Genomic DNA, 14,885 nt, shown 5'->3' with positions numbered 1-14,885 from the left:
TACCTTTTCTAGCATTTCTTCTGTGAGTATACTGTAATTAACAGGTATTCTGCAAGGCTTAAATATAACTTTTCTTTTATGTTCTAGTTACTTTTTTTTGTCTGAGGGACCTTATGGATGTTCCTAACCCCAGGTTTCACACCCTTCCACCTAACTCACAGATGTTCCAGGCATTTAGACTTGGGTCCCTGCAACCGGCCTGCCTCGAGTAAAAGCAGAACATCTATCCTTGAGCTGCTGCATACTTTTGAACTGATGGTTTCTGTCCACAGTAACCTCTGTGGTCCAGTCGCTCAGAATTGAAACTCTGATTATTTGGTACCTTATGCAAAGCCAGGGAGGATTCCTGTAATTTACTTTGTTAAAAGAAAGTCTTTGGTGAAAGATAGATATATGTAATCTATAAAATATTTACCAAGGTATGTGATTGGTATTTTTAATTTTATCAGTGGAGAATACGGAACTTAGAATTTTTACAGGGTGGGGGAGCAGAGTTTGTATAAGAACGAGGCATCCTGGCAGGTACGTGAAGGAAAACTGCTGGCTTTAGGGAAGGGCAGCATGATTATCGAGAGCATCAGGCACACATCTGCCGTGGGTGTTTAGCCCTCAGTTAACGTGCCGGTCTCTACAAAGGCTGTCGGGATTCTGTCAGTGTAGCGACCAGGTTCAAGGAGGAGTCAGAAGTGGCCTATTTTTGACTGATCAAGATCAGGAGATATTAACCATTAATCACATTAGTTTAAGCGTGCAAAGCATCACTTCATATATAGGCATGTTGCATGGATTTGGAAAAACGTTCTTAGGCTTCCGTGGTAGTTTAGTTTTATGTTACTCACAAATACAAGGCGGCAGAGTGGTGGATCTTTCGATATTGCACTTGGAGGTGGAAGAGGAGGGCCTGCCATTATGTCTGTGAACTTTGGCCGGTTCCCTGACTTCTTTTGGGACATTCTAGATCTGCACAGGATACATTGGGATCTCCAAGGTTCTTTACAGCTGTAGCTTTATAATTGTATCGACCATTGCTGTTCAAGGGAACTATAATGTAAGCCATATTTTAAATTTAAGTTTTCTAGAAGGCACTTAAAAGAGTGAAAAAGAAGCAGGTGCAATTAATTTTTTCCTTTTCATTGAATTGATTGCGGTGACACTAGTTCACAAAATCATGTCGGTGTCAGGCGCACAGTTCCACAGCACGCCATCTGTACCTGTACTGTGCGTTCACACGTTTTTATCATATGGTTTATTTACCCTGACATACCCAAGGTACTGTCGTCTCAAAGTGCAGTCAATATAAAAATCATTGACGAGCTATTTTATGTTCAGGTCGCACTGCCTGAGATCTGGCGTGTATTTTAGAGTGATGGTGCCTCCAATCCGGAGTAGCCACCTTCTGGTGCTCGCTCACCGTGCGTGGCCAGGGGCTGCACGTTAGTCTCTCTGTAACTGGTTAGCAGGGTCCTGAGGTGGTCACATAGATGCAGGAATTGCATTGGCTGGTCCCATCCTTGATCTTCAGGCTGAGCGGAAACTCAGCTGACTCAGGAATGACCTCCAGCCTGCATGTTTATAAACTACATGTAGGCATTCTGTGGTCATGTGGTAAATTGGTATTCACTCCCTTCATTGGCCACATCGCCACCCATCTGACTCGGCTTAAATATCGAAGAGCATGTGAGCCTGGGCACTAAAGGCACGAGCGTGCACCCTCCTCTTCTGGTGGTGCCTTAAAGTGTGACGTGGTCCCTAGCTGTCTGGCTGCGACCTTGATGAGCTGGGCTGGACCAGCGGGTCCATCTGTAACCATGTTAATGTCTTTCCAAAGGCCTGGAATTAAGTTGACTCTAGCCACCCACTTCACGCATTATTTCTTGTTTGGTTGGCTTCTCTAGGTGAGTTACGCCCCAAACAGTAGGCATCCTAGGCCCTGACTCATGACAGCTGCAGCAGGGAAGAAAGTAGTGTGTCCCTTTACTTGACAGGGGCAAGCAGATCATTCCAGGTCCCTGTGCCCCCTCAGCCCCAGCCTCACCCATGTGTGATAGGGTGTATCCCATCCTCTGCCTAGAGGAAGCATGTGGTACCTCTCACTAGTAGTCATTGTGATAAGTCATTTGAACTTTCTACTTCAAAAAGCTCATCCCAAGGGGTTATGACTCTTATCTTGATTTCATTAGGGCTGATTTTCAACATCTCTTTTAACACATGGGGACTTTTAAAAATCTTTAGTGCAAATATATAAATTAAAATATCAAAGGGAAGAATCATAGCAGCATATTAGAAAGGGACACCCAGTTGTTAAATGCTGTCTTGATTATCTTTCAGAATTCAGAAATGTTGCCCTGCTTTTCTCTGATTTCTCAGTATGCGTATCTTCCACTTTTCTTCCTGCATGGAATATAAGGAAATGCAACGTATGTCCTGTTCAAAGGTGTCAGTCCACTGTCCTCTCCACCCTTGAGCCGTCGCTAGTGTTACTACAGTGCAGAACGAGAATAGTGCTCAGAATGCACCTGGGGACCATTCAGTGTCAGCCAACGCTGAGTGTGGACAGGAGGTGGCAGCATTGACCAGCTGCTGCTGCAGCGGCCTGGGCTGGGCTGTTTGGGGACAAAGCCTGGGAAGGAGCTGGGATTCCAGATCCTTCTGTCTCACTTTTCCTAACACAAAAGAAGGAAAGGACTCTGCAAACTGGAAAACGATTTCATCCAATCGGGATAATTTCCTTCCATTATGGTGCAAAATATGCCAAGTGCTAGGTATTGCAGTTGATTCAGTCATTTAATTGAAGAGGTGAAGTCCCCAGCAGATGCAATCCCTGCCCATGAACTTGCTGTCTGGACCTCTATCTATCAGGAACAGGTTCCTGGTTACCTGGAAGGGAGGGCCTCTGATGAACAGCTTGGAGCCTTGAGATCTTTTATGCACTTTTGCTCACATAAGGGCAGAGACATGGATTAGTACTCAAGAGCATTTATGTGTCCGCTGTTGTAGGAGTATTTTCCTTTTCTTTTTTATAGCACTTTTCTGCTGCTATTTCAAAGTCCTTTGAAAATGATTTGTATTTAATGTGCTATGAGTGAATCCCCTGACCTTTCCATCTAAGTGTTAGGGTTCCTTCCCTGATGGAGAATTTTTCTTTGCAGGCTCATTTCCAGGTTCTTTCCTTTCTTTGCATCTTTTCTTTTCTTTTGTCTTTTCTCTTTCTTCTTTTCTTTTCTTTCCATTTTTTTTCTTCTTTTCTTTCTTTCTCTCTTTTTTTTTAGGTTTTATTTATTTTTAGAAAGAGGGGAAATGAGGGAGCAAGAGAAGGAGAGAAATATTGATGTGCGAGAGAAACAGCGATCATTTGCCTCTTGTTTGTGCCCCGACCAGAGACGGAAGCTGCAACCCAGGCATGTGCCCTGACTGGGAATTGGACCAGCGTCCTTTCGATCTGCAGGACGATGCCCAGCCCACTGAGCCATACCAACCAAGGCTCCTTTCTAGTAGTTTGAATGGTTTCCAGGTATCTGAAGCTACTTTTCTGTGGGTGGCTGAGGCCCCCATCCTGAGGACATGTCAGGGTGTTTCAGGTATATCAGTGAGCTGGGCTCACTGTTAGACAGGCCTTCTCCCTCCAGCACTAACAGGTCTCCACTTTCTATGGGCTATGGCCTCAGGCTGTGTGGCTCTTCACCCTTTTATTTCGGGGGGCCAAGAGGGAGCCAGGTACCTATTCTTATTCCCCATCATCATCAGACAGAAGCTGAACCAGCTTCCTCTGCTTGCACCTTCGTGTTTTGTTTGTTTCTGGCCCCGGAAGATTTTTCTTTTTCCATTGTTGTGTCTAGAGTGAAATGGGATATTGAAAGTGTGAACTCATAGCATGCTCTTTACCAAGAAAAGAGATGCCTATTTCAACTAAATATAAGGAAATAAAGACTTCTAACGTAAGTCTAGCTCAAAGAGACTGGACTGACTTGTGAGTAGAACCCATAAAGCAGAGGCTAAGTGATATCTCCAAGAGGCTTTGAAGAGCCTGCCTTCTTTTCCCTTCTCTGAATGGGGTGGTGAATTAGATTGCCACGTAGTTCCATTGTGTTATAGAGATTCTGGGTCTACGCTGGGCTGTTTGCGTCTGTGGTCAGCGATCCCTGATTGCTGGGATTTCTGAGTTTGCACATCCTTTTTAATGACCTTTAAACCTCCTTTTTGTAGTTCATTAGAGGTGCCTCCTGTTACTGAGTTGTGTGTGTGCCTTCAGCAGCGCTGGAACCACATGCAGCCCGGGCACTGGTCACAGTTTAGCACCTGGCGTTCCCCCTTTGACTTCAGTATTCGATAGGAGGCTTTGTTAGTGTGGGGAGTGAACGAAGAGCTGGAAGTGCGGGGTCAGAATCTAAGGAGTTGTCCAGGAGTAAACTGCCCGGCTTGCGGGGAGGGAGCACCGTTTGGCACTTGCAGAGATCTGGATTTCTGGTTTGCCAGACTGGGGAAACATCTGTGCTGTGCCTTTCTAGAAGGTTAACACAGTTGGAGACTTGTTGATGGACGGGCAAGGTTTTCATCCTGGGAAGGAATCGATGTCGAAGAGAAACGGTTTAAGGTGGAAATTAACAGATCTGATAGGACTCCGACTCTGCCTCTTCTTATTACTTATTTAGTCTTGAGCCAATTACATGACCTCTCTCCACCTCCGTTAATAAATAAGCATATTAACTGAATTTGAATAAGCAATTTCTAAGTTTCCTCAGTGCTCCAGAGATTCCCAAAGTGCGTGCCACTGTCTCCAGGACGGTTGGGCCCTGTGCAGACCCGGGTTTAGTTCTCTGTTTAAAGGCTCCCTGTGCCAGCGTGGCTAAGAGGTTGGCCTTCGGTGTTTGGCTTTCTTGATTTTGAATTCTGGCTACCCCATCAGTGATGTGATAGTAAGATCATTGGACCTTCCAAGTCTCAGTGTCCTTATCTACAAAATGGAGATGAAAATTATATCTACCCCATAGAGTCATTTTGAAGTTTAATAAGACAGTTCATTAGAGAACTTTGCTTAGGGACCAGCACCTAGAAGTCAACCAGTAGCTCACTCTTTTTGTCCATTAGAAACCCTACGAGAGCAGGCATTCTACCTTATCTATCTTAGCCCAGCTCATTTATCTCTTTATTTCAATTACTTAGTTCTGTTATTTATATGTAATAATGTTCAATAAATGTACTGTTAAAGTACAATTTTCAAAAAAAATAAAAAAATGTGACTCAAATATATAACCAATACATGTCAAAATTTATTTATAATGCAATATACAGATGATGTTTTATAGAATTATACATTTGAAACCTATATAATTTTATTAACTTTTAAATTTAATTAAAAATTTTATTTAGTTCTTTAATGAAGGAACCAACAAAATACTAAAGCTGATTTTTTGGAGAAGTAGAGGAAAAGAATTTTGTACTTTAAACCAAAGTAAATTTTCTAACTTTGCAACAGAATTGGTTTAGGTCCTCTAAAGGACTAAAACTATAACCTTTAAAGCAATCTTCTCAACGTTTGTCTCTCCGTAGGACAGAAATTTTCAAGCTACCCTGTAGTTATACGGTTCTCAGGCCTGTTAAATACTGCTCTAGTGTGACATTGTGAGGGTGTTTAAGTTTGCTTTTGCTCTTTTCAAGTTTGGGATAATTTTTCTAAATAGTTACAATAAGGCTCAATCTTAGAAAAAGATTACACAGGAATACGATTCTAGTATACAAGTATTTTCTGCCTAAACTTATAATAAGTACTAGGTCCAGCCCTAATTATGTTTTCAGAATGTTTCAGTAAGGGGGATAAAAGGGTATTTAGGAAAACACCACTGATTTCTAAGATGATATGGTGGAGGGGAACTATTTAATTGGTGCTCACATGGGCCATGCACCATATTAACGGTTTTTATACATATTTTACTCTATAAACAGTCTTGTGAGACAGGTATTATTATCTCCATTTTGAAAATCAGATAAATGAGTCTCAGTAATGTTAGGTAATTTAATCAAGATTACAGAGCCAGTAGGAGCCAGAACTGAAATTCAGTCTGATTCCGAGTCCTGCGTTCCCCCCACCGCCCTATGTTATGTAGCTCCCTACATTTAAACTCTCTTTAAATCCAGTGAAACGCACAGATGAAAGGCTGCAGTTTTGCTTATATGACACAGTGTGTACAAAATGGTCCATTGCCCCGTAAGGTCCTCGCTACTTTGAAACTGCCTGAGATAAGAGGTCTTTCTGGCCACTGAATTGAAATATGTACCTTTTTTTTTTTTTAAAGAAAAACAAAACCATTTGATTTTGCTCTTTAAAGCCGCCTCCTCTCAGGTTGTCTTCCTTGTAACTTACCTATCTTTCTTATCACTCTTCTGGCCCCCGATCTGTCTGTAGGTGGGCTGGATCCTTTCTATTCTGGACGAACTGCAGCTGAGCCCGCAGCCTCCCGTCGGAGTCCTTCCTCTGGGCACTGGGAACGACCTGGCTCGAACTCTCAACTGGGGCGGGGTAAGAGCTGCTCTCAGGGCTGCCCATGCCGCCCAGCACCAGGGTCCCCTGGGCCACAGATGTCCTCGTGGAAGGGCAATATGCTGCTGTTGTGTAAGGAGTAAGTTAGACTTGAGAGCCAAGGTACCCATGAGGCACGATTTAATCTGGTAACTTATAATCAGCTAGAGAAGGGAACATTTGGGGTTTTAAAAAATTGGGGTTAGTACACATGCCTTGGGCTTTCTGAGCTCTCCATGAAAAGACAGTGGGTGGGTGGTCCTCAAGTAAACCAGTCACGCAGACTTGAGTGGCTCCTGACCCTCAGCCCTGGCCAGGGCAGTAAATCTGATTCAGATTTGCAATCTTTACTTTGGGAAAGTTCTGGCTTTTTTTTTTTTTTTTTGGAGGATTTGGTTTCTCTGGTCAGTGTCATCCTGGCTGTGGCTATACAGGTGACTGACTGTCCTTTCCACGACGGAGCCAATTTCAGACAAAGCCCAGTACAGGCAGCTTACTTGTCACCAACCAGCCATTTTATTATTATCATTTCTTTTTTTTAACAACACTAAGATAGTGAGAAAGCACAATATGCTGCCATATGCAGCCCACCAGCTTTTTATCTGCTCATATGAGACCATTGGCTGACCTGGGCCCCGTGGAAATTATCTTTAGATATTAGAAGATATTAATTTGGCTTTGCATGAATCAATTAACCTCCCATAGGTCTTTTTAAAAAAGTATAAATGATAAATACAGGGTGGGGCAAAAGTAGGTTTACAGTTGTGAATATACAAGATAGTTTATTCTTGTATTATTTATTAATTATTGCATTATCTTCTATGTGAACAACTGTCAGCTTTTGCCTCATCCCATATTTATGTGAAGCAACTAATATATTATCAGTGTTAGTTCCTGTCACCCAAATTAGTGACTTGACAACCCTTAATGACCACGCACTCAGTGACGTGGGCTCAGGGAGTAAGCAGCTCCCTGACAGGGCTCTTCCTCGGGTCGCAGAAGGAATGGTGTCCTCCTAAAGCGTAGGGAGAGGTGAGTGGAGTGGGACGTGAATAGAAGAAATTGCTTATCGGAGGCTGCTTTCAGTCCCTCTCCCCCTTCCCACACACACACTTGCTCTGTGCATCTCACAGATTCCTCTAGTAGGAGGCCTGGGGGGTCCTGTTTTTACTCCAGCAGAAGAAGCCATCCCACATGGACCCAAAAACCTACCAGTAACTAGTGGCTCTTGGTGTCAGCAAAAATTATTCCTCAGCTCAGACCAGCTGGAGTTAGCATTTCTGTGCATATTAACTGTGGCTGTTGTCTTAAATTGTACAGTTTACTCCCCCAGCCTTTCTAATTATAAAATAACTAAGGAGCTATAGCTCAGGGCTCTTTGCATGAAAGACCTTTGGCTGTACTGTTTTGTCAGTCCAGACTCCAGTGGATGTGTTCTTTGATCCCTTAGGGCTACACTGATGAGCCTGTTTCCAAGATCCTTTGCCAAGTAGAAGATGGGACAATTGTACAGCTAGACCGCTGGAACCTCCACGTGGAAAGGAACCCAGACTTGCCTCCAGAAGAGCTCGAAGATGGCGTATGCAAGGTCAGAGAGTTCTTTCGTCCTCAGAAAGAAACCCAGGGGCATCTGTCATGGGAAATACACTAATGGCTGGAGAGCCATGTCCTGATTTTTTCCTACGAGATAACAGGGTAGTGTGCAAGTTCATGGCTGCTACAGCTATGCATACAACGCTACCCAGTGATTCTGCTTCTAGAATCAGGCTTCTAGAGGCATAGATTTCTATCTGCTTCTAGAGCTCCAGGAGCTGCTCTCTGCCATCAGCTTCCACACCAGGAAGACAAGTATCCATGTTCTAATCTTTCAAGTTCATTTCAAACTCTTAACCTAGGAGAAGAAGAAATATATATGTTCTGGAGCATCAAGTACATGGTCTTTCAAAAGAAGGGTAACATCCTCAGATTTCTGGCTTGATATCAAATACCTCGAATGTTTAGGAAGTAATAACTAAGCCAATTTCATCACTTGCTTGGAACTTGAAGATGTCTACATAAACTTTTTTTTTAATGCTTTTCCTATAGTGATTGAGTTTTTATTTCAACCCAAGAGAAAACAAGGGACACAGTTGTAAATATGCTAGAATGGAGGTTCCGTGGAACATTTGGTTCTCTGTTCTGGCCTCAGTTTCAGATACATTTCGTAGGTTGCCAAGCAGCCACTTCCTCCACATTACTTTCCCCTTTGTTTTCTCTGACAGTGTTTTCAAACTTTTGTATGCATCCCAACCACCAGGTGTGCTTGTTAAATAATGCGGAGGAGGAGGCCCAGGCCCAGAGACGTCCACGAAGTAAATGCAGGGTCAAGGCCCAGGCATCTGTGTTTGAAACGGCATCACTGTGCTGGATTAAACCGTTGATTCAGGCCAAGATTTCTTGGATGTTTTAGCCTTAAAATAGATGGAATCAGATAGCATTTTCAACCAAACTGACCTCCACTTATTCACTCAAATATGTTTTGCCTTGTTTTCATGTTTGTTTGTTTTTTTTCCCTCCCCACCTAAACCATGACCCAGCTCTTGCAAGGTTTTTGGTAGATATCGTGATTGCTCAATTGGCCTTGAGTTCATAATGTCACAGTGATGTTTAAATAGCCCTTATGCCTTGGGGTACAATACGTCTTTCTAACATATTGGACATACAGAAATTGGACAGGAAACAGTCAAAATAAAAAGAAGTGTACCATATGGAAACTTTAAGGTCCTTTTGCCACTCCACTCAGAGTGGTTAGGCCCTCAGTGGAAATCTATATTTAAGTCTCTTCCCAACAGCTCCAGAAGTGGAAAGACTTCTTGCTGCAGCCAGGGAGCATTAATCCAGATAATTAAAGGCCTATGAAAGTGGATTTTTGAAGGAATGTGTAGGAAATTGGGACCATTTTTCCTGGAAGATACGAATAAGAACATAATAACAGACTAAATTGGGGTATTACTTACGGGACGGTGACCAGATGTCGCCTTGAGTTATCAGCAGAGGCTAAGACACAGTTTAGAATTGTAGCCAAAGGAACATACATGGTAGAGACGGATGTATCTGAGCTCTTGGCAGGATCCCTAACCCTTGCTGTCATTACAAGGGCTGGTATTTTGTTTAAGTGCAGCAACTGGACATTTTCAAATAGGAAGCCAGGAAAGTAAGACGTGCTTTTGGCGTTGTTCTATGTGTTTAGTTTCCCTCCCTGTTCTCCAGTTAGTCGTAACCGTTTCTACGGGCTGATTTGACCTCTGAATCGTTATAAGCTCTAGCTCAGGGCCTTCCACAGGGGCGTTGCTTCTTTGTTTCCATTAGCGGCCAAGGCAACCCACTTTCTTTCTTTCTGGATTAATACATCTCTCCCATTCTCCCTCTCATTTCATTTTTCTCTTCTTGGCACAAGGCTCATGTCTTTTTTTCTCTTATTGGGGCCAGATTGTCACTCTTGTCAAACAGAAACTCTTACTGGTCAAGGGGCATATGAAACCCTGTAATAAACTTCCTTTTGGAATCGTGAGTGTTAAACACTTATCTCTAATAGAAGAGAAGTACATTTCTATCTGGAGGGTAAACCTCATCATCATTTGGAAACGTTATCTAAACTGAGGTGAAATGACCTCTATTTCCTTTAATGTTATCTTCCATTCTGAGTTGCAGAAGGGAAAGAATCACCACTTCCCTTCTAACATTTTCCGCCTGCCTTTCTAATTGTTCCAGCATTGAACTGCAGCCTTAAAATCACGTTAATTTTGCGGTTTTAATTCAGGACTTTAGGTTGCATGGTTCTTTTACTCAGCTAGCAGCAGTGACAGCCAGTGACCTGGAGGATTCTGGGAAGGAAAGCTAAGGCTTGCGTGTGCATCTCTGTCTGTGTGTGCGTATTTCACAGTCACCTTAAAGACAGAGGCTTGGAAGAGGAGGAAGGAGGTCAAATGCATGACAATGGAAGGGGACTAGACTCTGGGTGGTGCGCACACAACACAGTGTACAGGTGTGCTGTAAAGTTGTACATCTGGAATCTTTAATAAAATTATTAACCAACGGTATCCCAATAAATTTAGTATAGAATACAGGGTCCAGCAGAAGTAAAGCCTGTGCGAATGTGGTTGGCAGGGTAATAATATGGGTGTAATAATCTATAGTTTTAATTTGAGCACTTCACCTAAAATGTCATATGGTGTGCTTGGGTGTGATATTGTTATGTTACAGAATTACATGCTTATGACTTTGTAATGAAAAGGGGGTGTCATTTGTGGCGGGCCCTGTGTATAAGACTTGATAGAGGGAATCTGAATAACGCTGATAAATAAATCTATATACACATGTATTTCTTTTTTTCTCTAGGTTGAGAATAGCTGAATGTCTCTCACTGCCTTATTTCTTATGTGACTTTTGTCAAAAAATATTTTTTTAGAAATAGGTGAAGAATAAAATTAAATATTCAATTTAAGTTGCAATATTAATATGTTGAATATAATTCTTGAAAACAATGCATCTACTGATTAAAGTAGGTCAGACATGACCCTGACAACTGAATGTATTTTCTAAGTTTGAAAAGTGAATCATTCTTCATAACTCTTGCAAACGTGCATCCCTCAGATTCGTAAGGTTCTCTTATTGCAACATCCACAAGAATGGTCGTCGTCTAATCATTTGTATCTGTATCCCTTGTTTCCTATACTATTTAAAATTCTCGGGAGCATTGTATGATTTGAGCTTTGACTAATGAATTAATTGAAACATCCCTGCTTCTTCCTGGTAAACACCCTCTACCTGGAGCTGTGACTGACCTCCGTCTCAGGAACAGCCCCAGAGACGGGCGTCTGGCCTTTACTTTATGTCTCTCTTTCTGCCTGGTTACTTACAACTTTACTTCTCCCTTTGTTCGTCGTTGCAGCTTCCTCTGAATGTTTTCAATAACTACTTCAGCCTCGGATTCGACGCGCACGTCACGCTGGAGTTCCATGAATCCAGAGGTGAGGACAGCGTTCCACCCCCGTCTCCCCGGGAGGAAGTTGGCAGCAGGTGTTTTGCATGTTCCCTTTTGTTTCCTGTCCCTTACAAGTTGACAGTGTTGTTTCATTGTGACCTCTGTGAGGACCCTGGGAGACAGACAAGATTGGAACTCACCACAGATAGGACTTGGAGGCCTTGTTGTTTAGAGTTTCAAAGGTGGGAAGAGATGGGACCAGTTGTGTGCTCCAGATGGCTACTCTTTAAATTTGACTGGAAGGTTTGAAGTTAGTGAGCTCCTGAGGAGTAATAAAGATGCTTCCACTGAAGTCACCGGGACACGCATAGCTTCTCAAACCATCAGTCACAGTGCACCCCTCCATAACCAGAGCTGCTGAGACCTGGGAGCAAAGCACAAAAGCCCCGCGTGTGTGTGTCAGAGGGACAATAGGTAGGACCATAAGGGCCTATCTATGTATGGGTGGTTTGGGTTGAAAGAAAAGGATCTCCTGGTGTTTGGATTAGGTTCGGAAAGTGCTGGAAATCCTCCTTGGATGAGATAGAGGGATGAATGGGGCAAACTGGTGATTTCAAGCACCAATAGAGATGGACTCAGGAATGGGGGAGCAAAACAATTTTTGAAAGAGAAATAAGTAATGATGGATAATGCTGAGGATAAGTATTTCATCAAAACTTTGTTAAGTCATTCAGAACTGAGAAAGTTGAGGGTTTTGCCTCATGCTCTGTAACGTCGATCTCTCTTAATCTCTCTTTTTCTCTCTTACGCTTTTTTCTTGTTAATGTCACTACAATATACATCTCTGTCTGTGCCTGTGTCTGTAAGTATGTCTGTCTTAGTCCTTTGTGAGTGTGTTCGTATGTAACCAAAATACTGCTAGGCAGTGTAGTAGTAAGAATATGTGAGATGAAAGTCACAAACAGTGGATTCCTTTACTTATTTTCCTCTGTCTGTTTACAAGAATGTGAGCGGTTTTAACTAATAGAATTTGAACAACAGGGAAGTAAAAGCTAGCATTTAAATGTTCAGATTCTAGTAATCACGCAGAGAAAATTCTGGTAACGCTCTCATGCACTAAAGGTCAAGAGCGGAGCTGTAGAATTCAGGCTGTTAGAATGTAAACTGTAAGCGAAGTCCGAACCTATCATTTTCTTCCTGAATTCAGCAATTTTGGTAGACTTTTCCTTCCTGGAGTCACGAGAGTTCAAGCGTCAGATGCTGTGCCAGTTGAAACCAATACTGTTCAAGAGAAGGCCGTAGTGTGAGCTCTCTCTCTGATTAGCCAGAAGATCACGGATAGAAAGGTTGGTTGATAACAGAACCACAAATATCAAATACCCTAATCAGAAACACCACCACCCTCCCCGTCTCCCTGCGATAGATAATTCTTGGATGTTAGGTAGTGAGAGGGTTCTCCAGTTGGGGCCAACATTTGTAACCTGCTGTCCATCCTATATTTGAGGAGAGTTAATTTGGAGAAGTAATTGGAGGTTCCGTTCTCCATTTCTTACCCCATTTCCTCCCTCATTTTCATCAGGAGGGCCTCAATCTGGGCTTCCTAGTGAAATTCTTAATTTCTTAACTTCTAAAGTAATATAATTCACTAATGCATGAGCCTCCCAAAATAGACACTCTGGCATGAGAAGAGGCCTAAATGAGTAAGTGGCCAACAATGAGCTCATTCGAGGGAACTTAATATTTGGTCTAATTAATCTGAAAGTTTTCCCGATACATTTCCTTGTACTGTGGGGACATTTCTGTACTTCAGAGTGAGAGGGGAGCAGAGAAGGGCCTCAAGGTGGAAGGACCAGGAGTAGAAGGGAATTCTCATGGGAAAGTGATTTTTTTTTTCTTTTAAGTTATGGGACTATTTCGTTTTAGAGAGGACTAGGCTGGTTGTGGTGTATATGTATGTATACGTGGTTTTCAATGTGTATGATTATAAAACAATTAATTAAAAGATGCCGCACATTAATTTTGAATAGTTCATTGCCGAGGCTTAGTGTAAGTGCTTTCCTGCAGTGTGAAGTGGATTTGCAAACTTTTGCCTTGCAGGCAAGCCAGACCCCTTCAGGAAAACTAGCCAGTGATGAGCTGGTAAGGGAGAATTCATGTCACCTGAGAGTAAAAAGCTACAATATTCGTGAAGATGGTACACAGATGGTGCAAAATAAATACCCACAAACTACTGCAACCAGGTTTGACTGGTATGCCTAGACCAGGGGTGCGAACTTCTTAGTATCTATTAATCTATTCTTTTTGCATTACATAAAATCAGTATTTATTATAAAAGCATCATTTCTCAAGCTAATATTCCTTTTTCAAAACTGTTTTTTGTGGATTTAGATTTTTTCCATATTCTTACCCGGATAGTCAAGAAATCTCAAGCTCAGCTGCAGAAGGAAAAGAAAAACAGCAAGGCCACATTTTCAATACGGGGTGAATTCACTTGTTTTTGTTGGTAGTGAGTGGCTGTTCCCCAGCCAAAAACTCATAGCTGCGACTTCAAACTGTTCTCAAACACAGCCACTCACAGTGTGAGACTTCATGATAGAGCTTGTATTGTTTGTATAAAATACTTGGAGTTTAACTCAAAGCCTCATGAGAGCTATTGTAAAAATGCTTGAATAAACAACTTACTGGGAATCAGTCAAAAAAAAATAGTGCTTTAAATTGGGAATCATACCAACCAGTCTACGTGAAATTGGACATAGATACAAGTTTCACTGAGGCAGAATTTTAAAAAGTTTAAATGTAGAAACAGTTTTTGACATCGATGGAAAATACCCATTAAATTGATACGGGACGAATGCAGATTTTAGCATTGCTCCATGTGTTATATTCCTTTAGAAGGGGCAAATAAAGTGACATTTATTTTGAGACAGTTTATTGCTGGCAATACTATATAAATCCATGCTTTTAGAATGACCGGTAGAAAATCAAACAAGGAGATAATATAGTCTTAACATTTTGGTTGACTTTGCATAAAGAGTGCAAACATTTGAATCATTTGGGTTTATGTATTGGATCAGAAAGACGGGACCCTTTATTTGATTGGAAAAGAGATGCTTTCTTGTTCTTCTCAAAGCGGCCGCACCACGCATGGTTGACTTGTTGCTGGTTGGGCATCAAAAAGTGCAATCGTTCGAACAGAACTTGGAGATGTCCTGGGATTGGTCACTTCATTGTCAGTTGGAGTCTTGGCCAATACTTTAATCATTATGGCATTATGACAGTGCTTGGGGACATACATCGAAAACATTTCAACCTATTGATCTATAGTGATGTTGACAATAATTATGGTTATCAGGTAGCAAAGTTAAGCCTCACTCTGCCAGCTACGTGAAGCAGATTGTCACTTTTTTT

General features: G+C 42.1%; 1 protein-coding gene across 1 annotated transcript in view; it reads left to right on the top strand.

Moving 5' to 3' along the window:
- The window catches only part of DGKI (diacylglycerol kinase iota), a 393,695-nt gene that overhangs the window by 214,957 nt on the left and 163,853 nt on the right, over positions 1 to 14,885 (top strand). The window contains 3 exon segments of the mRNA XM_053927331.2: positions 6,401 to 6,514; positions 7,965 to 8,102; positions 11,445 to 11,523. Coding sequence (XP_053783306.1) covers positions 6,401 to 6,514; positions 7,965 to 8,102; positions 11,445 to 11,523 — 331 coding nt within the window.

This window comes from Desmodus rotundus, chromosome 6 (assembly GCF_022682495.2).
Source record: "Desmodus rotundus isolate HL8 chromosome 6, HLdesRot8A.1, whole genome shotgun sequence".
NCBI lineage: Eukaryota > Metazoa > Chordata > Mammalia > Chiroptera > Phyllostomidae > Desmodus > Desmodus rotundus.
The sequence above is the reverse complement of the archived record's forward strand: the minus strand, read 5'-3'. Positions and strand labels throughout refer to the sequence as shown.